Source organism: Ruditapes philippinarum, unplaced genomic scaffold (assembly GCF_026571515.1).
Source record: "Ruditapes philippinarum isolate M1 unplaced genomic scaffold, ASM2657151v2 ctg1843_1_1_1_1, whole genome shotgun sequence".
Classification (NCBI taxonomy): Eukaryota; Metazoa; Mollusca; class Bivalvia; order Venerida; family Veneridae; genus Ruditapes; species Ruditapes philippinarum.
Genome location: NW_026865464.1, coordinates 385,344 through 411,530, shown reverse-complemented (window position 1 = coordinate 411,530; position 26,187 = coordinate 385,344). Strand labels below are relative to the sequence as shown.

Below are 26,187 nucleotides of genomic sequence, written 5' to 3'. Positions count from 1 at the left end.
CCATTATATGGTGTTATAAAAATGACAAATTGATCTTATCCACATGAAATAGACTTGAACAACAACAACTTTTTAAAAAAAAAAACATGCAAGTTTGCTAATAGTGGGGTTTCTATTAAAATAATTAATATCCATTAACGTGTTCGGAAATTCATCGGGTTATGTATTGGTATAAAAATATTGATATTTCTCGGTTGATCATTTCTGCCCCGTCAGTTAATACATTATTTCATTATTTAATTATTTCATTATTACATTATTATATAAATAAATGAAAACGCCATTAAATACACAAAAGTAATTCATAGTTTTTAAATCAAGTGATAAAGGCTCTTATTCATCTAAACAAAACTTCTTGAACATGTTTCATAATGATTAAGTGAAAAGTCTATTAAATGTTAAGTTAGATCATATGTTACTTTGTTGAAATCACCAAGATATTTGCAAAAATGTAAACATCTTGCAAATAAAGGTTCTAAAACGGTTGGGTACACCATTAGAGGCAACGACCAATTCGGAAACATTAAAATATACCAACCTCTTCCTAGCATCTTCTTCTTTCTTAGGAGGAGTTGCAACAGTAGGTAATCGTTGGGAATGGAATATTTAATGGAAACACTTTTCTGAACATTTTTGATGTCTTTCACTTCCACCATTAGAAGTCCTTGATTTCAATGATAAATCTTGTGGTGCATCACAAGGTTCAGTTTTTTGACCAGGTCTATTTTCACTGTTTAAAACTAGTATTAAATAACAAAGATTTCCTCTTTGATGCCTCGCTTCTTGCGCTCTTAACGTTTTCATACTCAAGTCCAACACTGGCATTTCAAATTCATTTGTTTTAGACGGGTACAGTTTTTCCTGAGATCCATGCACCTTTTGTCTTTTGAGATCTATATCGTTGACTGGTTCAGGTTTCACATCTCTCGCACTATAGTTAGAGGAATATGAGGGATGATTTCGATTTGTGTCTGGATATGGGTATTGCCGTTTATTGTTGTGAGAATGAGCAGGAGTGATAGGTCGATTAACTTGAGAACCAGTTTGTGGCGATATTAATGAACTTTTCGAACTTTGATTGGTACTATGCGCAGATGGAGGCGTGATATGTGGTGGTGTGTTATTTTTAACCGAGTGCGATGCTATTGCATTTTTTATTATTACTTGGTCCGGCACTTTGCTCTGAGACAAGTTTATTTTAATGCATTAAGTGGTTTCTCGTCCTTTACACCATGAGGACCACCAAAAGTTTGCATTGTTTGCATCTGATTAGGGACAGGCTGGAAACCAAACTGTGGCCCACCAATCATAAATGGCATTCCAATAGGTGTCATATTTCTAATTGCTCCACCAACCGGAATTAACTGTGGATAAAACATTGGGCGTTGTGCATTCATGTTAGGCAGAATAGATTGTTGAGACACAAATTTTGTGTCATTTTGTGAAGTAGGGGCGTGTAAAACTTTAGGTACGTTTGGAATACCAGATTCCCTTTTATCTAATTTCTCACTCTTCTTTCCATCTTCCTTTTCTCTTAGATGTTGATGTTTATGATCTGTATGCTTCTCAGAACCAGCTCCATCGAAAGTTTCAGCTGACTCCTGGCCATTTTGATGTAGCAGTTCTCGTACAGTTTTCTGGCCACCAGATGGTCTTCGTCCCTATAAATATATATATAAAAGTCCAACGTGGCTATCAGCATATCAATACACATAGAATTTATATATTTTTATGTTACTGCGATTTAAAAATGGTGTAAAATTTTACATATATTAAATAATAATATTAAAGTTTTGTCAATATACATGTATATACATGTGTCTATTACAACTTTACAACAATAGTAGTGTTTCAATTTCATCAATACAAATATTAAACTAAAAGACAACACATTCACATGTTCTTAGACAAAAGAGGATTTATATGAAGGACAGATGTGCCATGATTAGAGCAAAGTTAATGATATGAAATCAATTAATAGTGCATATATGATATACATGTATGTTATATTATAAACGTTTGTCGTCAATAACTAGGAAAGTAGATAAGAAATGTAAAATGCATTTTTTCTGCTACGAATACAGAATAAATCCACGGCTAACTTTTCCATTAGCCATTTAACTGTTTGCTGAAATCACAATAATTGGCTACATAAATTTTAATTTGGCTACATGATTACCAATGGTATCTCACTTTGATAGAGTTTTACACTAAAACAGAAAATCATGCAATTTGGCCAAATGAAATTTTCAACAAGGGTAAGCCCTGAAAATTATTATACTGATTTCAACAGCAAAGTCTGAGCACAGCAGGTTTTAGTAAATTTATTTAAAAGCCAACCAGCATGTGTAAACCATGAAATTTTCTGCCAACATTGTTTACGGTTATAGCCTGATGAATCACGGGTATGAAGGTTTAAAAAATTCTAAGTTCACTGAAGCTAATAGTTAAAAAATCCAAATATTTTTTTTTCTCACAGATTAAATTTAAAGGACCTATACTGTATGTTTTCAGTTTTTTATTAATATTGAATATATTACTACGCAATAAATCAAAATACACAGGGTTGGGGAGATTTTTGAAACTTTTCTTTTAAATTTAAAAACAAATGCGACTTAAACTAAAATTAAAAGAATTTCCCAAAATATTCAAAAGCTATCACCCTACAAATTTTTATCTAAACAAATTTCAAGGGACATTATATAATGATAAAGCCTTAAAAAGGGGATATAATGGGGGGTGAGAAAAGGGAAATTTCAGAAAAAATTTTAAAGATATTACCCCCTAACAAATTTTAATTTTTGGATATTTTAAAAATTTAATCTATAATCACTTCATCCTATTTTTGGCGTAGGATCCTTAAAACAAAATTAAAATTCATTTGAAAGTTGTACAAACATAAAGAAGGGATCTATTGAGGGAAATAAAACAAAAATAATCAATGAAAAATGCTTGTTTTTAGTATATCTAAAAAAAGGATGAAGTTTAACAGCTTAACCCCCTAGCATCAGCTCATAAAGTAATATATCTTCAACATTTAAGATTTATGAAGTAATTACATGTATCCTGAAGGACAGAAGAATATTGAAAGACAGCTATATAGAGATGCAATACTTCATTATACAATAAATAAAGCTGACATAAATAAAACCTTTGTATTTCTTTTGTTAATATTTTAGCAATTAAAACAGAAATAAGAATATGCAATTTTAGTGTAAATGAATTCATTATATGATATTTCTAACATCATTGAAAATGTTCCCATGGCTTGGCATACAAGAACAAAAAAATAATGCAAAGCACAAATGAATAAAGCAGTGTACATGTATGTCCTCACAGAGCAGTTTATCATGATGTTTTCTTTATCTTTGGGAGAAAAAAGCTTGCATAAGAAAACAAAAGAACGTATTGTTGAGAATACCTTCAGAAGTCTTACTAACTAAATATCAATGTGAGTGGTTAAATGACTTGTCTACGACACTAACAATAAAATCAGGTCAGTCTACCAAACATTGCAATCTGAACAGACCATTCATTTTGGGAGCTCACTGTTTGCTATCTGATAATAATATCCTTATATACAAATATTATTAAAAAGAAAGGAAATAGTTCATAATACAAATTTTACAAATTTTGCAGTCTTAGGGCTAAGAAAACAAAGGAAAGGCATAATTTAAGCAATGCAAAGAGAGATATGTATGGATGACAGATGTATGAATACGTTTACATAAACAAAGCAATAAGCAGTTATCATTGTTACCATGGCAACATGATGTGTTGCCATGGATCATGTTGCCATGGTGTAACAGCATTTGCAATCACCACAAGGATACCATGAGTGCATGGCTCACCTTTTCTGTCCATCTTTGTTTCTTAATCTCCTCACATGATTTCTTTTTTTCCAACGAGCCAGTTACTTTTGTATTTGTTTTATTCATGATTGAGGTGCCGTGTTTACGAGCATCCTTAAAAGTATGGAATATCAGTAAATTACTTTTCATTAGAATTAAATTCATTAACTTTCAAATAAAATATTTATTATTTCTTCTTTGACTCTAAATTTTCAAATTAAAATACAACATCCTTTATCAAAATTATCATTGGTCTAATTCTGTTTCATAAATATCAATTAACATTATTTATTATTATCATTATTTTCACAATACATTATTCTACCACTCCAATTTGAGAGCTATCAAAGTAAGATTGTTACTTATATCATCTTTTACAAGAAAGAGTTATAGATTTGTGAATATTTTGAAACTTGTTTGTTAGTACTGATTTCAATTCTCAACCTTAAAAAATATATCATTTTCGAAACTCACAAATTTAAAATGTTGCACTTTAGATAATACCTTTCTCATTTTCATTTCCTCTATTTCTTGTTTAATGATAAGTGCTTTATCTTTAATTTCGGCTCTCTCTTTGTTAACACTCTCTGCCTTACCATTCTCTAATGGTTTTGTGTCTGATTTTACTTTGACCTCAGTCTTTACCTAAACATTAATGAAATTACCATTGTGTTTAAAGTTGGAACTTATTCTACTTAAATTTGATAATATTATTTCATTGTTTTATTTTAAGCAAAAGAAAAAATCCACATAAAATAACTATAATTACAAGGCAGTTTTATTTTCAGAAATAGCTTGAATGAGCTATAGTATATCTAGAATATATCTTAAAATATACCAGAGGGTAATGGTAGTCTTTCGTCTCTTACTACAATAGTTTATACATTTATTCCTGATTTAAAGTTATTTAAGGGAATATTTTGTTGTTTAAAATATAAAGCTCCTGACAATTTAAGTGATATCATGCTTGACAAAAAAAACAACAAATTAAAGTTTGCCTTACATAAGATATTGTGTTGAATTATCTACTATTAACACAACAAAAAATTGCTTATATTATAACTGGATACTCTTCTTTATAAGACTAGGTGTATCATTATCTTTAGAGATATATTCAAACATTAGTTCTTGCCTATAACAATATTTTCAATTGTCGCAATGCACTGTCTGGTATTGTAACAATTCAAAATCAATGCATTAAAAATACTTTCTCTGGATTGGAAACAAGATTTTCATATTTTGTCGCCATTAAAATATATACTTATTATATAATATCAAAGAAGACTAAAAAGGTTACCTTGATTTCACCTTTGACCTTCACATCCATGCCGTCATTTTGTTTATTGGCCTTGACCTTCTCTGATAACAGTAAGTGATTTTCTAATTTCAACTTTTTCTTCTTATTCTGTATTGGCTTAAACTCTCTTCCATTCCTGTATCGTTCAAATGGTAGTAGTAGCCTGAAAAAAAATCAGGAAAAATTGAAACTATTGACTGACCTTAATCAAAAACTAGAAATGTGTCCATAGGACACGGGTGCCCCCACCGCGCCACTGTTCTGTCAATCTTTTTACTAATTCAAGGGAAATAACTCTACATGGATAAATCCACAAGCAAAACCCCAGGTGCAAATCTAAAATATGCTGAGCAACCTGCCCATAAGGTTAATGACTATGTCAAATCCTTTTTGAGAAACTTGCGATACAAGTTGAAAATTGCAAAAATTTAAGTAAAGGGCAATAACTCTAAAAATAGTAAATAAATCCAGACGAAAATACCTGGTGCACAACTGCACATGCTGATCAACATTCCTGTAAAGTTTCATGACTGTAGGTCAAATACTTTTTGAGTTACGTGCGACACAAGTTGAAAATTGCAAAATTTTACTAAGTTAAGGGCAATAACTCTGAAAATACTAAGAATATCCACACTAAAATACCCAGGTGCACAACTACACATGCTGATCAACATTCCTGTAAAGTTTCATGACTGTAGGTCAAATACTTTTTGAGTTACTTGTGACACAAGTTGAAAATTGCAAAATTTTACTAAGTCAAGGGCAATAACTCTGAAAATACTAATAATATTCACAATAAAATACCCAGGTGCACAACTACACATGCTGATCAACATTCCTGTAAAGTTTCATGACTCTAGGTCAAATACTTTTTGAGTTATGTGCGACACAAGTTGAAAATTGCAAAATTTTACTAAGTCAAGGGCAATAACTCTGAAAATACTAAAAATATCCAGACGAAAATACCCAGGTGCACAACTACACATGCTGATCAACATTCCTGTAAAGTTTCATGACTCTAGGTCAAATACTTTTTGAGTTACATGCGACACAAGTTGAAAATTGCAAAATTTAACTAAGTCAAGGGCAATAACTCTGAAAATACTAAAAATATCCAGACGAAAATACCCAGGTGCACAACTACGCATGCTGATCAACATTCCTGTAAGGTTTCATGACTCTAGGTCAAATACTTTTTGACGGAAGGACGGACGGACAAGGGTAAATCTAAATGCCCGCCACTAACGTGGGGGCACAATAAGGCTTTCAAAAGGCCATAATATAACAGGTGTATACAGGGGTCATTATAGCTTTCCATCCATGAATAAGTTTCTGTAATTTTAGCAAAGTTTTTGAGTTTCGATTACTAACTTAGAAAGCACTGTTTGGGCATGTTTCATTAGGTCTAATAAATGAAGCTTGATTCTTAATGACATAGGAATAGTAAAAAATTTAAAAGTCTTATGATGGCTGTATAACCTAAACAAACATGAGTTTAAGATGATTTGTAAAAAAGTCACTTAAAACCATCATGAAAAGCAATCACATTCAAAGAATTACTATTTTTAATATTATATAATATCTATTGATATCAAAAATTAAGAATTTTACTTGCAAATTTTTTTTATCCATTTGGATTGTAAAATTTTTCAAAATTAGACACTTAAATATATATGAGCCACTTCATGACAAAACCAACATAGTGTGTTTACAAGCAGCATGGATCCAGACCAGCCTGCGCATCCGCGCAGTCTGATCAGGATCCATGCTGTTCGCTATCAGTTTCTCTACTTGCTATATGGTTTGTAAGCTTTTAAAAACACATAGTTATGTTGTTTTTTTTCTTCTGGCATTTTGCCTCAATAATTTATCTATTCTCCTCAACAAGTAATGGTAATTATTTTATCAAACTTACTCAAATGGGAATAGAATGATTATTTCAATTAAAGAGTATCAAACTACTTTTACAGGTGTTAGTTAGAGGGCTGCAATCCTTTACTGTATGTTGTCTTATCACACTATAAGTTAAGACATGCTAAAATATTTTATTGGAAAGTTAGACAAGAGGTCCTTGACAATTTGATGCCATAATTCCTATTGTTCATATATCCGTACCAGTATAAGGGAGACACCATCATATGTAACATAATTCTAGCCCTTAGAATATACCAGTGAAAATAGTAACCCTCATGCAGTCTGGCAATATTTTATTGCATAGACTCTTTATTATGGATTTAATTAACTCACTACTGTAAAGTTTTAGCAGTTTCTTGAGAAGCTTGACAGAATCACAAATAGAAATCACTTTTTTCTGATGATTCTAACATTTTTCATTCATAATCATATAAAAAAAAAGGTGTGAGGAGAAAAATTAGCGGTATATAATTATTTCTTGTCTGAAAATATGGTATATAGTATGTTGCTCTAACACTTTTTTTGTCTCACTCCTTTATAATATCCTTTCTAACGCTGATCCCTGAAATTTATAATGGACAGTCCCAATTTTAAGCAGGGTAAGTCCATTTCATAAATACAGCAGGAAAATGACTAAAATAATACTGAACGATTATTTTTCTTTCTTTAAATTTCGTTTTAAGTTTCTTTTTTATCAATATAATTGCAATAGTAGCACACTAAAAATGAAAACTAACTTTTTTTTGAATTACCTCCCTTTAATGAACCTGAATTTTCACATTTATAAGAGCATAAATTTAATGATCTTTCTGACCTTTAACAATCCTAAGAAATGTGACATGTATAGTAGTGATTGTGTTCTCGAATAAAAGTAAAAAGGGCGGAGCTGCAAGCGACTGTAGTTCTATTACAAGAAATCCATGCCTTAACCGGCTTAGTGCTCGCCCTGGTTTAAATAAAGTCCAGTTATATAAATCTGTTTATTAAGATTTGTACCTAAAAATTTTTGAATAATACTCTCCTTGATGTTAAAAAATGGCGACACTAAATTTATTGTTAATGATTTACTACATATTCTATAACATCTTCATGGATTGCAAATAAATATGAAATCTTAGTGTAAATGAGGCAGCATGATGATAGTATTTTCATTCCAGGGCAATCATTTTAACAAAAGGTTGTTATTTACTACCAAAAATCATGCGATAAATTTTCTTACCTGTGGCAACATTTTGTAAAGCATCTAACTATCTACATGTTGAGCCCCTACCATTCTAGTGCTGATAATGAACTTTGACCCCTGTATAGAGCCAGGTCAGCATGCATTTCCATGCAGATTGATCAAACTCTATTGGCATATAAATAATGTAATTTAGGTATCACCCCCCCCCCACTCATTGACAATGGTCAGTTCCAAATTCAAAGCTGGGCAAGTTCATTATAGAAATTTAGAGTGGTTAGGGTTCAACACTACACAATACATTTAAAGCAATTCATATATACAGGTATATAAGTATATAATAATGTATATTTTTATGTCTATAGGAATATTGTACATAACCAATCTTCATGATTCACAATACGGACCCAGAACCTTGAATTCATTGTAAAAGCAACAAAAATATTGTAAACTCTTCTATATTAAAGTACATGCCAATGATTTACACCTGATAAATATAACCCAACCCCTTGAATAATGACATCTATAAAAGCCAGACCTTTAGTACCAGTATAAATCTGTAAAGTTGGGCCAATGATAATACTGTTGCCTGCTTAATTAATACTTAATTAATACTTAAATAATAAATACTGACATCCCTTAAAGAGACTCCACTGACATTTTTTTGACATGATGGGACTTAAAAATATTTTTTCCAGATAAATGTACCATTTGATGCAGATTTAGGCCACTTATCTTTGTGCAAAATTTCAGATCATTCGCGCACTTCGTTTTTCTAGAATAATTATTAAAATTTAAAAAAAAATGACCCAAAATGAGAAGAGTTTAAACACTTTTCTCTCAAATAAAGCATAAAATTACAATTTTCAATTTATTTCAAAGAATATTTCTTATCTATCTTTGCATATATTTCTTTTTAAAGTGCCTCAGCTCATTTATGTAAGAAATTCAAATGTTATGTTTTAAGGCTTTTAAACCTCAGTGGAGTCCCTTTAAAATACCAAATCTGAACTCTTAGCCGCACAATTGTATTACATTTATTTACTAGGGTAAGTGTATACAGATATAAATTAATAATTAAATTCGGACAAGTGTTGCTTATTTGTTTGAGAATTATTTTTTACAGCAATTTGATTTTTCAAAAGGTGTAGGTTTTAACAAATTACTTGGCTTTCTTATGAAGTTTTATGGTAGCCATTAACAATAGTTTTACTTCATATCTATCTAAAGTCAAAAAGGTAATTAGAATATAATTGCAAGACTATAAACTAATTATCCATTAAATTTAATAAGCTTACAAGTATTTGAACTGTTTGTATCCTTAGATATACTTTTTTCTCTAAATTCATCAATTATTATAAATTTCCAGACAAAATGCAGACATAAATGCTAATTATCCAAACAAAACTTTATATATAGGAAACAAAACATGCATCTAAACAAATATTCCTTATCCCTAATGCATTCACATCAACCTATGTAGTGCATAATATCAAACGCGGACATGCATATGTGTGGGCTCAGCATGCACGAGAAACTTAGCCTGGCCACATACTTCTCGTAATGCCGTCTTGTGTACGTGGCGGCACTCGTACTTCCTGGATTCCCACCAAGAGCATCATAAATATTCTTCCACAAACGTTTAGCAGTAATCTAGAAATTCCACAACACAATAAAATTGAAAAAAACAACAGCAGTACAACGAAATAAAAAAAAAAACAGAGAGGAAAAAAATTGGATAGATTGGGTAACATTCGAGTCTCAGAGTTAACTTCAATTTTCATCAATAGAAAATGGAATGTTTAATAACAATTTTGACAAAATAAGTTTTTTCATCTTCATTTTGAACGTAAAATTTTTGAATTTTTTCAACCAATTCAATGTTAGGAAATATAAGCTTCAACAAAATCAAAACGAATATTACCCAATCTAAACAAAAAAAACAGGAAAAGAAAATATACAGAAAATCGCTGTGTGCCCGGTTATCAAACCTACTTTTCATAATGCCTCCTCGTGCACGTTGCGGCACTCGTAAATCCTGGATTCCCGCCAAGTTTGTCATATAAATGTTTCCACATGCGTTTCATTGAAATCTGTAAATACACTTGTTTAATGCTTCAAATATTCTAAAACTAGAGGCTAATCCTCCTGTGGAATACCATAAATAGTGTCTTGTGTTTATTTATAAAAACTCAAAACCATTCTATTATGTTAATACAAAAGTCAAAAGATTCTTATACCTCGTGAATTGGTTAAAATGTCTAATCTCTCCTGTGCATACAGACTGTACAACATAACACTTTAATAACTTAATGTATCAGATATATGATGTCTTAATCAACTCAATGCTTCAAACTATGTTTGGTAGATGCATGGTCAAAAGTAATTTACCAAAAACAAGTAATAAACAATTTGCATTGAATCAGTAATTCACTCTATCCATAGTAATCCTTACCACCCTAAATATGATAACAGGACCTGTCCTTTTTTATACGCCTGTTTGAAAAAACCTGACCAGTGGGTGGGCGGTCGGCGTTCAAGTTTTGTCCGGAGCATATCTCTTACATGCAAAGAGGAATTTTAATGAAACTTCATAGAAATGTTCACCACTGTGTCACGCGCATGAACCAGGTCTCTAGGTCAAAGGTCAAGGTCACTGTTCAGACTGGACAAAATCATATATCATTTTAAGAGAACTTCAAAAAATATTAACTGATGGACTAGCAAACAACGTAGACCATGACCAGATGGCAGGTATGTGCCCTGTGACCTTTGTCTGCACTGCTTGCATTGGTAGAAACCAGTTGCCACCAGCAGGCTTTTGGTCTGTACTTTTTTGGTCTCTTGCATAAAATCAATTGCTAAGGGTTAAACATGGACAGAACTTTTAACCGTATATATCAAACATTCAGCTAGGCTTATGTGAAATGGAAAACTAAACAGGAATGAAATATTTTAATAGAGAGTCAGTGGGCCAGAGTTTGGATAAAATCAGTTACCACCAGGTGGCTAAGGGTTAAAGATGAACATAGTTTTTTCACTGTGTATATCAAACATTCAGCTAGGCTTGTATAAAATGGTTAACTCAACACTAATGAAATATTTTAATACAGAGTCAGTGGGTCAGACATTATAGATATAATTTCTGTTTTTTTTGTTGTAAAACAAGTACCTGTTCATATCCACCTATCTCTTCAGCCAAGGTGAAAAACTGGAACAAATCAACTGTAAAAGAAGGTATAATATTTCACTGTGAGTAAGATGTGTAAAATATTCTTCACCAGACTAGCTCGAAAAAAATTGAAGTATGTTATTGCAGGAGCTTTACATCTATCTTCCCTTTTTTTTAGTTTATTGATTTAGCAGGAGAAAAATCACTAATTGGATGGAAATATTCAATTATGTAAAATCTTGATAAAGCTTGTGAGTCACATATAATTTATAATTAAATAAACTCTGTCTTGTTAGTTGTGTTTGATAATTAATTAAATAATTTCTGTTAAAAAATATACAATTAATTTATTGAACTTTTGGAAAATTTTAAGAAAATCTTTATTTAAGTAAAAGTTTGTTTAATCATATCACTGGGTCTGAATACATCTAGAATTTCATATTAATTAATTAAGTTATCAAATAAGAACAATGTATTCTGACAAAATATAAATACATTTTAAGTTTAAGATTCAACATATACTACATTACGATCCAAATTAATCAGAACTTCATAATATAATTACAAAGGCACTTGACAACATAAGCTACAGGTTTCTATTTTAAAATTTCTATATACATCTTAATACAAAAATATTTTAAATTAACCCTTTCCCCAAAGAATATCTTAAATGAACTAGTCCTTCTTTCAATCTGGACAAAACCATTTGTCAATTTTAGGGAAACAGTGCAGACCATGATCAGATGGCGATTATGTTCTGGCTGGTCTTGGTCTGCACTGGTGGCTTAAGTATATGTAATTGTCACCAGAAGGTGTATGTACATTAAGTTGCTGTCAGGAGGTTAAGAATTAAATGGTTAAACAACAGGAAGACATTGCTCATTTGAAACAAATCAACTTACTTTGTTTAAAACCAAGGCTAGGGATCCTTCCTATCGGTGTATTTCTGCTTTTCATATATTTGTGTAACTCTATGAGGAATGCTTGCTCATCCTTGCTAACATTTATTTTGTCGATTCTAAAACCATTCCTCAAAGGTGTTGCTCTTGAACCCGTCTGAATTGAAAAATTTCAACATTTAAATCAAGGTGACTTCCAGTATATTATAATGCTATTCATTACAAATAGCCTCACTATAGTGGTAGATAATTTGATTTTAAAGTTGACACATGAATAGTTTTATAAACAACAAATACAGTAAACTCTACACAAATTGTGAAATGCTAGGTATGAGTTGGTGTGAGAAATCATGACTAAAGATTGTACTCTATATTGTGTTTTAAAAAAAAAAAAATAAATAAATGCTTATTTATAATATTAAATACTGCCCTTATAAAAACTTCTACCTTACTTAAAGTGTAATTGTTATTCTGAGGTGAAATATATGCAAAAGAAAATAATGAAAGTTTTCAATCAATGAGACAGGAAGCATTGACACATGACTCTTACCCTGACTTTATTTGCAGCAGAATCTTGTTGTGCCGAGAAGCTCGATGAGCAGCTACTATCGTCAGATGAATCATTAGAGTCTCGTTTTGATCCTTTACGTTTACGAGGCCGACCTTTCAAGTTTGGCGCTGCAAAAAAAAAAAAAAAAATGATACACACAAATCTTAAAACACTGCCATAAATGTTAAGTGTCAATTTATTTTTTCCATTTAAAATGTTTCTGTTATCATATTCTAATAACATGTCAAGTTTAAAGAAATTCTATTGAACAGTTTTAATTTTGCCTACATGGCTATAATGAAAACTCCGGAAAATGTCTTTAAATTTTACTATGCTTTCACATTAATTCTAGCACAAATTTAATCAAAATGTGCTGTCATAAAAGGAAGAAATAATATGTATCGCTACCTAGATGATCACATCTGAGTTCAAAATCATCAAGATCTGCATGCTCGAATATATCTTTACAGAAGTACACTCGATTGTTGTCTTTAAGCGAGGTGAACCCTCCGAGGGCACACACGAGGGTTTTATACAACCACTTGTCCTCACAATTCTCCAGCCGTTTCAGCATGCAGCGATATCGACAGTATCTTGGGTACGTCATGATAACGACATCTGGTGAACTATCTTCCATCTCTTCATTAATGTCTAAAATACCAGACGAAAAAAATTGTAACAATGTGTTACAAAGGTCTAAATCCGAAAGGTTTTACTGTAAAATTTTGAGTTATACCAATAATATCATGGTGTCTATGCTTAAAGGAACTCCACTGAGGATTTTTGACATGACGGGACTGGAAATAGTTTTTTGAGATTATTACTCTATTTGATGTAGATCTATACTAAAAACTTATGTGCAAAATTTCAGATCATTAGCTCGTTCCGTTTTTCCAAAATAATAATTATAATAGTGAAAAATGACCAAAAAATTGAAAAGCGTTTAAAAGCTTTTCACTCGAATCGGATAGAGAATAGCATAAACATACGATTTTTAATGTATTTCCTGTATGTTTCTTAGTTATATTTCATTTAAATTTCGGTTTTAATAGCTCGTATTGATCTATGTGAAAAATTATAATTTTATGTTTTTAGGCTTATTAACCTCAGTGGAGTTCCTTTGACCTCTTTAGGGTGATTGCAACAATTATTTTCAGCTTATTCTATGTGAACAGTACCAGCCAGACAAACACAGTACTTTATATTGTCACCATGTGCAGTAACTGATTAACCGCTATTAAATTTAGAAGAACTTATTCTATTATTGCACTAAGGTGATGATATGTGCAATCTAACCAGACTTAAAACAAGGTGTCTGCTGCTTGTTTCTGAGATTCTAATAATAAAGTATTATCAAAATCATTGACATTTAATATTGGATGGTTAGAAAGTCGGTTTAATTTCCAACTTTTAAATCAGTCAGCAATTAACAGCTGGTTTAAAGATCATCATCTTAGTCATATGACACAAGAAATGTTACACTTGTAGGACTACTGTCAAACTTCTTACTAGTTTGTAGCTTGATTCAAAGCCAACAAGAAAATTATTCTACAATGCTTATTATGTTTTTGCTTACTAATGACACATGTGGAATATTCTGAACCACCAGTGTTTAAAAGTGCAAAAGAAGATTTGGATAGTCTAAATGATACAATAAAGAAAAAATCCACTCCATAAAACAATGCTCTGTACTGTAAATGTAACAAGGGAGGTAAATCATTATGCACTTATATGGCCAATAAATACTAAAGCTGAGTAGTCTCCCTTTACACACAAAATTGGAAACTTATTCAAATATTGTATTAATTTCCGTACCTAAAATTAGATATCTGTACTTTATTACAATTGTTAACAGATTTAATAACAATCTGTTAATGTACTTGTTTTATCATGCATCATTGGCAAAGCACAATGTCAAAATTTATTCATCAAGAAGTCATTCTACAAAGAGGCATGTTCTCTTTTTCATTTACATAAAGATGGGGTCAAATTTCACATAAACTTTGTTACGCCTGTTATCAGTGTTAAGACAGGCAGCAAAACGAGCTTAAGTTTCAGATAAAAATATGACCTTTAAAATATTTATGTTTGTAAATATGAATAGATAAATCAGAAATAATTATTTAAAAGAATTTACATTTCTTTGTTAGTGTGTGTTTAATTATTTTTAACTTACATACACGATAAAAGAAAAAAAGAATTAATTTGAAAGTACCCCTCTTGCCTTAAAAAATTAACAATATACAAATGTTATATACATAACAAATGTTAAATGCAGTCAATGTGTATAATGAATTTTTCCACATATCAGTTAACGCTGAATTTGTTTGCTTTAATTCGATCATTACAAAATTTCATTTTTCAAAATCACATTTAGTATGAAAGTTGTCATCCCGGATGAAATTTAACCCTTTGTATGACTAAATGACTAACTCAGTTTGAAACTTTAGTTTAGATATCAAATATGCACTTGTGTCTAATATGTATACATAAACACAGTCATGCTGTAACTTTTTTTAGAAATTTATACAATGTCAATGTCTTTATGTTTTAAGTAGATTTAATAAAACGGACACGGAAAAACTGAATGTGGGTCACGACTCATTTACTTCTTTAATCAGTACATTGTTTTCTTCAGTAAAATGTTAATAGCATAGCTTTGTTGACAAAAATTAGACAAGGAAACATTGATGACCTTGAAAAATACAGACATTTATGTCGGCCATTTTCATTTAAAATTTGAATTTAGACGATCACTTTCCGTACATGCGTTAAAAGAAATAAGACAAATATAAATCATTTATTTATAGAATAACGATTATGAACATTTTGTCAACAAATACAATGTTTAAAATTAAACACACATATCAAATGAACGGTGGTGCGGAATAATTAATTACAGTACATTAAAATGTACGTGATGATTTATTAGTTAGTTATTTCGCCCATGAATGTCACTGTTCATAATGTTTATCAAATACGAGCAGACGACTTTTAAACAGCTATAACAAGATCTCTTTATGAAATAAAAAATACAATAAATATATAATTATGAAAACTATATAGGTAAACACTGTACAGTTTAATTATAGCCATTAAAATGATTTTTTTTTTGCAACATGAAGTTTTGAATCAATATTTCATAAATTAAAAACATCTTTACATAAAATATTATGATATACAGGCAAAAAACAACAGCAATGGGAGTGAGTAGCAAATCCTCTAACAATAACAACAACAATCATCATCATCATCACCATCATCATCATAATCATCATCATCATTGTTGTCAATCATCATCACAATCATCATTATTATCAAAAATCATCATCATCACAATCATCATCATCATCACCAACAACATCATCATCTCCGATCATACTCATCATCGTCATCATCATCTCTGATCAACATCATCATCATCACCAATATCATCATCATCATCATCTCCAATCACTATCATCATCATCTCTGATCATCATCATCATCCTTATCATTATCATCATCATCTCCAATCATAATCATCATCATCACAAACATCATCATCGTCATCAATCATCATCACCTATGACCATCATCATTATTATCAAAAATCATCTTCATCATCATAAGCATCACCATCAACATTAATTACAATCAATATCATTATTATCAAAGGCTTTTAAGTTCCAATTTACAATCTGAACAGACATAATTTAATGTAATCATTATTCACAATGCTACTTTAAACTTAAATATGTACATAAAAATTATCTAATAGCTTAACTATCAGCAAACAGAAGGTATATATTAACTGACGTAATGGGCTAGTTAAAATGTTTTACGATATTTAACAGTACTTAATGTTATATTAGCTAACTAGAGCCTTACACTATGGCACATGTGTGCACTTTTCATTTACAGTCCCAAAGATAATTTAGTCTCATTTATGATGTTTAGAAGGAGTTTTATACACTTTGTTAAAATTTGAACAAAAGTATATCAAACAGGAAAACAATTGAGACAAAAAAAACAAAACAATTTCATATTAAGATTAATTGAGATGAAAAAATTGATGTACTTTGACTCCCTCATTCCAAATAAATTAGATAAATGAAGATACAATAAGAGAGAAGAGTATCAAAACACTGTTGACCTTCTTATCAATCAAAAATAGAGTCAAACGTTTTTGTTAACTTTCTATATAAAAATTATGCAAGTCTAAAAATAACCCCTCCCCCACCCTCCTACATCCCAACCCCCAACCCTTTATTTACCCTCCCTATGAACCCGGAACAAAAAGGTAGATACCAAATTAACATTATGTAAACAATTCTGAGATATATTAAATGTTTAAACAGGAATTTAACCTCCTTGAAATTAATACTCTTTTCCTGTCCAACATCTATATACATTTGAAGCTCAGGCTATTCAATTATGCCATTTTTATAACAACTATGTAATAAAAAAACATTGTTTTTTGTTTTTTTTAAATATTTTATTTGTCTTCATTTACATAAAAAAAAACTAACTGTCGAAATTGTCAACACCCCCTAAGTATTTTTTTTTCATTTTAAAATGGGATTTAAACATTTTAACACCTGAACTTACTATAGGCTATAATTATGTTAACTTTCTAGTTTTAAATTGCTCAATAATTAAGCCTTTTTCACATACTTTTATCAGACACAAGGAGGCACCCAGATTAAAATAATCTTTCCCTCGCCCAATATTGTCCATGAGTAGAAAGAAAATCACCCCTTGTACTTAAAACTTCACAGTGTAGCTTTTATCTATTAAGACAAAATTATACACATACATATGTAATAGGTCCATGCATGTTAATATTTCAGTGTATGTGAGACCATACACATATAATATAACATGTGTATAGCCTAAATGTAGTGGCATATTCACTTATATTGTGTATTTATACACAAACATGAACATGTGTAGACTCAGTGTAGTACATATAAACACATGTATGCATATGTGTATTCAAACATCAACCTTTTTTTTTAAAATGAAGAGTCATCAGAATTTTTACATTTTTTTTGCTTAAAAATGCTACCTGAGTAAATAAATAATTTATCAACCTTATACTTGTATATTTTAAGTTGCTAAATAGTTTTTTTTTACTGGGAAAGTATATTCATTTCATTTATTAGCAATGATATAATGATTATGATATAGTAATAATAATAATAATAATAATAATAATAATAATAATAATAATAATAATAATAATAATAATAATAATAATAATAATAATAATAATAATAATAATAATAATAATAATAATAATAAGAAGAAGATTATGAAAGACAAGAAGAAAAATAATTGCTATATATAGATTTTTCCATTTAACATAATTAAATGGATATTGAATGACATATGAAAATAATATAGAAGATATTTTACTGAGCCTAAGGGCAAAAACATGATGAAAATCAATGTTGACAACTACAATTTATATACATAATATTAATAATAAGTATTAAAATTTAGTGTACTGGTATTTGAAATTTGTTGAGACACGTGACTTATATCATTAACTTTCATGCAAATTGCTTGTACAGGTACTTGCAATACTGCATTCTATGTGGGATTTGAACGCATCAGTTCAACCTTTTTAATGGCAGTTCACGTATATTAATGAGAACAACACAAAGACCACTGAGTTGAAGTCTCTATTCCTTTCTTCTCTTTTCAGGCTCTTATCTAGTATTAAATGGATAAGTCAGTATGTACATGTACGCTAATCCGTCAAATACAAAAAAAATATACATAGTAAAATGTATAGGATTTCAATATCCAAACTGCAGCGAAGGAAATTGACTAATTAAGATATATAATGTACATGAATCATTGATTATTTTTCCTTTTCTTTTCTTTTTCTTATTTAATTTATTGAATAAAGTTATCTCTAAACAAAGCAGTAATTTTTCTGAGACAAAATCTTATAACAATTGAGCCGTACTTCATTATACGTATTTGTAATTACTTATAATGAATGATAATACAAGTTAGTCCTTATAATGTTGAATCATCTAAATTCAATCGATTAACCAAATAATGTATATCTATAATCAATATGTCAACATTACAGCCAGGAAAATCAGGCTAGGATTAATGTTACATTATTTGAAAATAAACGTTTATAACCTTTTTGTTCTCAAATACATATTTAGAATACTTTATTGTCCATAATAATGCTTAGCTCAAGATAATTAGCAAGTGAACTTGTATATTTGGCATTTATTGAGTTATAAGTAACATTATTCACTTTCGAGAAAGGTTGCCTGTTTTGTTGTGTCTTTGAATCTAATACCCATTACATTGCAAAATTTGTACACTATAATAAAAGCCCTGTTAAAAAAAACTGTCCCTTACAATTTTAATTAAGGGGTAATGTTTCAAATGTCAAAAATCCAATTAAAATTGATGAATGACTATAAATAAAGGGTGTGGTAGTTAGACTGTGCAAATCTAAAATTTTACTGATAGCATAGACAAGTTAACATGAAGTTGTTTGAGCTCAGTAGTTAAACAATGTGGGGAAGTTGATAGTGTGGGGAAGTTGACAGTGTGGGGGAGTTGACAGTGTGGGGAGTTGACAGTGTGGGGGAGTTGACAAGATTGGGGAGTTGACAAGAGTGGGGAGTTGAAAAGAGTGGGGGAGTTGACAGTGTTGGGGAGTTGACAGTGTGGGGGAGTTGACAAGAGTGGGGGAGTTGACAGTGTTGGGGAGTTGACAGTTCAAGTCAAGAGTTAATATAGCAGTACACATTTCAGAAACACAGTCATTAAGATAAGGCTATGATTTAAGCCCATGTTAAAAGCATATTGTATAGTAGATAACAAACAATGCACATGTTCGTGATATACAAAAACATCATTATTGTTATAAGTTATGACAATATAATGAAAAAATATTCATTAAAATGTACAACAGGGATGCATTAAATCATGTTTGTGTTATAATAGTTAATTAATTAATATGAGTGTAATGAATTTTAATTAAATATTAAAAACCAAAACATTTGTAAGGTAACTATCTTATAATCATGACTGAATTAGGGCACTATTATCTGACTAACTTAAATAACACACACAACATGGCTAAATTATCAACAACTAACATAATACGGTACTTAAAATTATTTGCTTGTTCAAAAATTTATTTTATGAAATTTCAGCAATATTTTATTTCCATATTGCCTTTGAAAACAAGAAATAAGAAATTATCAAGAAAATACAGTAACACATTTCTTCATATGAATAATTCAACATAAAAGTAACCTATGTGACATAAAAATGTACTGATGAAATAATGTATTTACACAGTTTTATTATGTGGACTTGAAACCCCACATCCACCCGATAATCTGGCAGCCTGCCAACGATTCAAGCATTAATGAAACTGGATAATGAAATACAAATTTGATTGAGAAGTCAGTAACATTTAAAACCAATTTACCAATAACTACGGTTCACTGACATTAACTAAAGTCGGTCTGTTCCGAATTATAAAATAAAGACAATTGAAAGAAGGATTTTTATGGAGAACAGCGAATAGTTTAATTTCTATGCAAGTTTATTATAGCTTTATTAAAACATACGGTATTTAATTTAAGATATGCCTCCAAAAATTAATAAAAATATTCAAACTTGACAGTAAATTGAAAAAACTGCATGAATATTCCAATGTAAATTTATATAATACTTTAAATGTTTAATGCTATTACTGTATTTATGATTAAAACATATTTTTTTCAACAATATAAAATAGACTATAAGTGTGTATTTTAAACTTTATTATCTAAAAATTACATGTTACAGGTCCTACTAATTTCTAATGCTTTTGTGATAATTAGAGCATGTACTTTTATTAATGTACATGTATACTTGACATTGTTTTTTATTATTAAATATTTTCAAAATTATTATAAAAATATAAATGAATCTGGAGGCGTGTTCCTTTAAATCTATAATTTTTTATTACACAATATAATTCTCTTGCTGTATTTGCACTTCATTCAATTAAAAATGTAAATAATCGCACACTTAAAAATACTTAAAAGTACAGACATTTAGACCAAAGAAAATAAAAAATACCAAAAAAAACCCCAACACATTATTGCTTAAATTCATGAATCGCTATCTTATTAAGTTAACAAAACCATGGCAACGATTTGTTTGACAAACATGAAAACAACTACTGTACTTGACTGTATAAAATATCAATGTGTGTTTTTGTACATTTGCATAAAATGATGATATTACTTTCACATAAATTTAAAAACAAATAAATCTTTGTTCTGTACATTATATATAAGATTTAAGTGATCAATGTAAGGAGCAGCCTTAATTCTTTCATAATGATGATGATGATGATGATGATGATGATGTTGTTAATGATGATGATGATGATGATGATGATGTTAATGATGATGATAATGATGACGATAATGATGATGCTGGTGATGATAATGATGATGATAATGATGTTGATGATGATGTTGATGATGATGATGTTGTTAATGATAATGATGATGATAATGATGTTGATGATGATGTTGATGATGATGATGTTGTTAATGATGATGATGATGATGATGATGATGTTGATGATGATGATGTTGTTAATGATGATGATGATGATGAAGACGAGGACGACGACGACAACGACAATAACGACAATAACGATAATGATGATGATGATAATTAAAAATAATAATAATAATGATAATAATAATAAATAATAATAATGATAATAATGAAAATAATAATAAATAATAATAATAATAATAATAAATAATAATAATAATAATAATAATAATAAATAATAACAAGAAACACAAATTTGGCAATGGCAACACATATAATTTGTAACATTTAATTTAATCTACAAACACAATGCTTTCATTACAAATTTACTTATAAAGAAAAATATTCTTTAGAAATTTTTATGAAAACTGGTTCTTGACGATAACTTTTCAATTGTATTCTATAAATATAACAAATATTATAAATTATGCTGTTCTTCTTCAAAGCGAGCTTTATAAAATGGATCTCATTCAGGTTTATAAACAATAATTAATAACATATGATATAACAATAAATTATAGACTACCAGGGTGACTCATAATTTAACAACATGAGAAATTATGTTGTTTAAATATCATACCTTGACGTAATTGAAACCGGGCCAAATGTAAAACAACAAGATTAATATTATCAATTAACAAGTCTCAAATATTATGACAGAAGAATAATAATTATAGAAAAACTAAAAACTTCAATTTATGTTGGAGTTACGGAATGCATATGATTGAGAAAGAAATGCACATGTGGGACATGCATGTACATGTATATTGAAAGGGAGGGTGAATTGAATAAACTTTTATTATTAAGAGGGGGGAGAGTGTAAATTAGCTTTATTTATTAACAAAGGCTAAATTGAATAAATTAAATTGAATAAATTAGTTTTATTAAAAAAGGCTAAATTGAATAAATTAAATTGAATAAAATAGTTTTAATATTATTAAGGTTGCGAAAAAAAGAATAAATATAAATTAATAAATGATGGTTAATTTAATAAATTTTAATGAACAAGGGAGGGTAAATCGACAAAAAAAAAGATTAATTATTAATGGGTAAGTAATTTCAATAAATTCTAATGATTACTTGGATTGAATGTTAATAAATAAGGAATGGTAAATTAAATAAATCTGAATGTCGAAGGCAAGCAAGGCCAGGTCTTTGTATTATACTTAAGGCCCCAGGTCAATTGAATAAATTTTAATGACTCACAGTAGGGACCATTATTGTAAATCGAATAAATCTAAATAAAAAAACGGAAGATAAATTAAATTGAAAAAAATTTAAGTAAACAATGAGGGTAAAAATCAAAAAACGATTTGTTTATTATTGTCAGGGTCATACATTATTTCAGTTTATTATGCAAAGTGTTACAACATTTAAATCCATAATTCAACACCACAAAATCTTTACATACTGAAATACTGAACAGTAAAAAGTTTAGTAATTGACTAATTTTAGTTTGTTTATAGTGCAAAAATAAAGAGAGAGAGAGAGAGAAAAAAAGTCTTAAGTACTTTGAAATGGCTTAAGTTACCTGTTTAAACCCAGTATGTAAACTTATAGTGGCAAAACTAGCTTAACACCAATAAAATTTACACAGATATTTAGTGCGGTTTGGAATACAATTAAACAAAGCTAGGGCCAAGATTAGATTTTATCTAAAACAGCCTATTTACAGAGTTGATTTTAAAAAGATGATTTTTTTAACAAAAACATTAACTTTATTGTCCTGTTTGTTGATTTAGTGAATTGACACATCTTTTTAATTTTTTTCCCTATTCTTTTGATTGAATTAACAAAATTTCAGTGGTAAAAACATGTAAAAAGAAAATTGTACCCAATTTAAATAAAATCAAATGAATGTAATATCCCTAAGTAGTAAAAATATTTAAAAGAAAAGTATGAAATAATATCATTTTATGTCATGAAATTGTGAACCTGCTAGATATTCATTTTTTTGCCTTTATTTTAGTTGGCAAGATTTAAGTTTTTTTATAGAAACTATGGATATTTTAAAATATCAACAGTTTTCAATGGAAAAGCAATATACATGTAGCATGATGCATGCTTAAGTTTCACAACAGAGACTTTAATCTACATACCATTTATAATTAAAAGAAACAACATGTATATTCTGATTTTCATGTTCCACACATTTTTGTGAGAGAATTTTATTAGGGGGAAATAAATTATGTTATCCCTCTAAATTGCATAGCAGGAAATTGGAAATATCAGGGGAAGTAACTATAACATGACTTAAGAACTCCTCTTCAATTAATTAATTGCTAAGTTCATAGATAAAAAGGGGAGAAAGGTTGAAATTGGGCAGGATGGTATTTTATGGTAGGTTACACTATATTCACATTTTGAGAGACTTTGATTTGGGGATGGTGAAAGGGGGGTGTTCTCTACATTCACATATAGGGATGGTGAGGGGAGGTAACTCTACAGTCAAGAGGGGAGGTAACTCTACAGTCACTTTCAGGGACCATGGCTTTGGATGGTGAGGGAGGCCAGGAAGGACAGCACAGGGAGCTAGGAAGGAAGGCAATAGGAGGTAGGAAGGAAGGCAAAGGGAGCTAGGAAAGAAGACAAAGGGAGGTAGGAAAGAAGACAAAGGGAGCTAGGAAAGAAACAAAGGAAGCTAGGAAGGAAGGCAAAGGGAGCTAGGTAGGAAGACAAAGGCAGCTAGGAAGGACAGCGAGGGAAGGTTACTTTGATATATCCACCAGGAAGGATGGTATTAAAAGAGAACTTGTCAACCAAGGACAGTTAGGACACCACTTCCTTATGTATACTATCTATAAATTTGATGGACAATTTCACATGAAACTGTTCATTTGATACCTAAAACTATATAAAGTGATCTGTATCAGATATAACAAATCCACAAACCTGCTGCCTCGATCTCTTTTTCAACATCTCTGTTATCCAAACCGAAACTGTTCATCCTGAAAGCGTCTGCAAGGTCAGCAGAGTCACCGTCGCGTACTTCCTTGACTCGTGCTTCCTTGTCTCGAGCGCACGTGAACGCACGGCGTCCATCACTCCACGAGACATCATGTACCACCATGGCAGCCAGATCGTTAAGTTTTAGCACAATTTTCTCATAGTAAGCCAAAATCTCATCCTGTAATAATAAAAAAATAATTCTTACATTGGAGAAAATATATTAATTACATACTAATACTTACAAGTAGATTATATATATTGCTTTATTATTACCTTCAACTGTACATGCTCTTCTGCCAATCAATATTGCGTTTTTAAAAAACTTTCAGACCTGTTTTTTTTTCTTTTTCCCTTCGAAGCTGCGTTATCAAATTTAGTGCCCAATCAATTTGATACTATTCTCTTTTGATAAAACAATACGTAGAAATTTGAAATCTAAACAGATTTAATACTGAAAACATTTGCTGAAAACAAAAACATGTCGCGATTTAGTTAGTACTCCTCGTTGACAGCCAGGTTCGACAGACTTTTTAAATCATGTTACTTAAGGAGTTTAAAAGCCAATCGAAACTTAAAGTAGTAAAATACGAGTTAGAAATGGTTTCTGCACAAATTAGTATTAAAGGCCAATGATGGAAATTGTCTGAATTATGATAAATTTTCTAAAATGCTTCCCAAAATCTGGCCAGGGGAGATAACAATTGGAGCATCTTGAAAACCTATTTATAATACATCACGCGGCATTGACTCCTGTGCAAAAGCTAAGAAGGAGTAGAACGTTTGTTTCAAATGAACAGTAAAGAAAAACACAAGTACACAGGTTGTTAACATTATCAAAAGTATATTAAATCATTTTATTGACGCCGCCTCGGTCTCTCTATGTCCTCCGTAGATTAAATACCACTGTACAAAAACGTGTAGCATAGTAAGTAATAAGAGTAATTATCATATAAATTGTGTGTTTCTATAGTCTTTATCTATGCCCTTAAAATTATTGGAGGAAATAAAATATTCATGATATTTTTCGTCTGCTGTAGAATCATCAATGTTGCCGTAAGCATGTCAAACCATAACAAATCTCCGGATGATGATGATAATGATGATGATAACGCGATAAAAACTGACGATGATGATTACTATTATTTATAATGATTATACCATTTGGACGAAAGTAATGAACAGAAATGATGATCATCATTATTCATCATCAACATAATTATTATTATCATTATTATTACAATTTCATGATAATGTAATATTTCTAATTACAATCCAAAAATGCGTCAATATGTAATTTGTAAAAATTGTTTGTGTGATTAGTTATAATAATAGAATGAAATTTACAAAATTCCCTGTGAATTACGCAAACGAGAAGCACGTGCCTCATTCCAGTTATGGGTTTTAATGCATTCCTATAAAAAAAAGTCATGTGACTTGAATATTCACGTCTTTAATACCATACAAAATTGATTACGTTTGTAACAGAGAAGATTTGCGTTCTATTCTTCTACAATAACAAACATAATTATTGTAGTAAAATCAATGAGGGCATATGCGCTCTATATAAATCATTCTCTAGCCTGAAAATTAAACGCCATGTTTACATCAAGGAAATTATCAATCTTGTTTTTGTTCACCAATGTTTATTACATAACAATGTAACGTTATATTCTACGAATGCGAAAATAAAAACTTATATATCATAAAAATTATTTACATGTATTTCTGCATTATAAATATAGTGAATTTTAATTTATGCATTTAATTAATATTATTCCATCTGTCG

The 26,187-nt window shown here is 30.0% G+C and overlaps 1 protein-coding gene across 3 annotated transcripts in view; it reads right to left on the bottom strand.

Moving 5' to 3' along the window:
• Positions 1–1,113: 1,113 nt before the first annotated feature.
• LOC132729137 (AT-rich interactive domain-containing protein 5B-like) overlaps positions 1,114–26,187 on the bottom strand; it is a 32,561-nt gene continuing 7,487 nt past the window's right edge. The window contains exons 3-12 of one of the 3 annotated variants that reach the window (XM_060714877.1): positions 24,345–24,579; positions 13,272–13,514; positions 12,864–12,991; positions 12,317–12,470; positions 11,415–11,467; positions 9,798–9,895; positions 5,149–5,311; positions 4,356–4,496; positions 3,852–3,965; positions 1,121–1,661 (exon numbers count right to left, since the gene is read on the bottom strand). In XM_060714877.1, coding sequence (XP_060570860.1) covers positions 1,194–1,661; positions 3,852–3,965; positions 4,356–4,496; positions 5,149–5,311; positions 9,798–9,895; positions 11,415–11,467; positions 12,317–12,470; positions 12,864–12,991; positions 13,272–13,514; positions 24,345–24,579 — 1,797 coding nt within the window. In that variant the 3' untranslated portion in view covers positions 1,121–1,193. Of the gene's footprint in view, positions 1,662–3,851; positions 3,966–4,355; positions 4,497–5,148; positions 5,312–9,797; positions 9,896–10,237; positions 10,336–11,414; positions 11,468–12,316; positions 12,471–12,863; positions 12,992–13,271; positions 13,515–24,344; positions 24,580–26,187 lie in introns of all 3 variants that reach the window. The other 2 variants (XM_060714876.1, XM_060714878.1) reach the window with 2 other exon arrangements.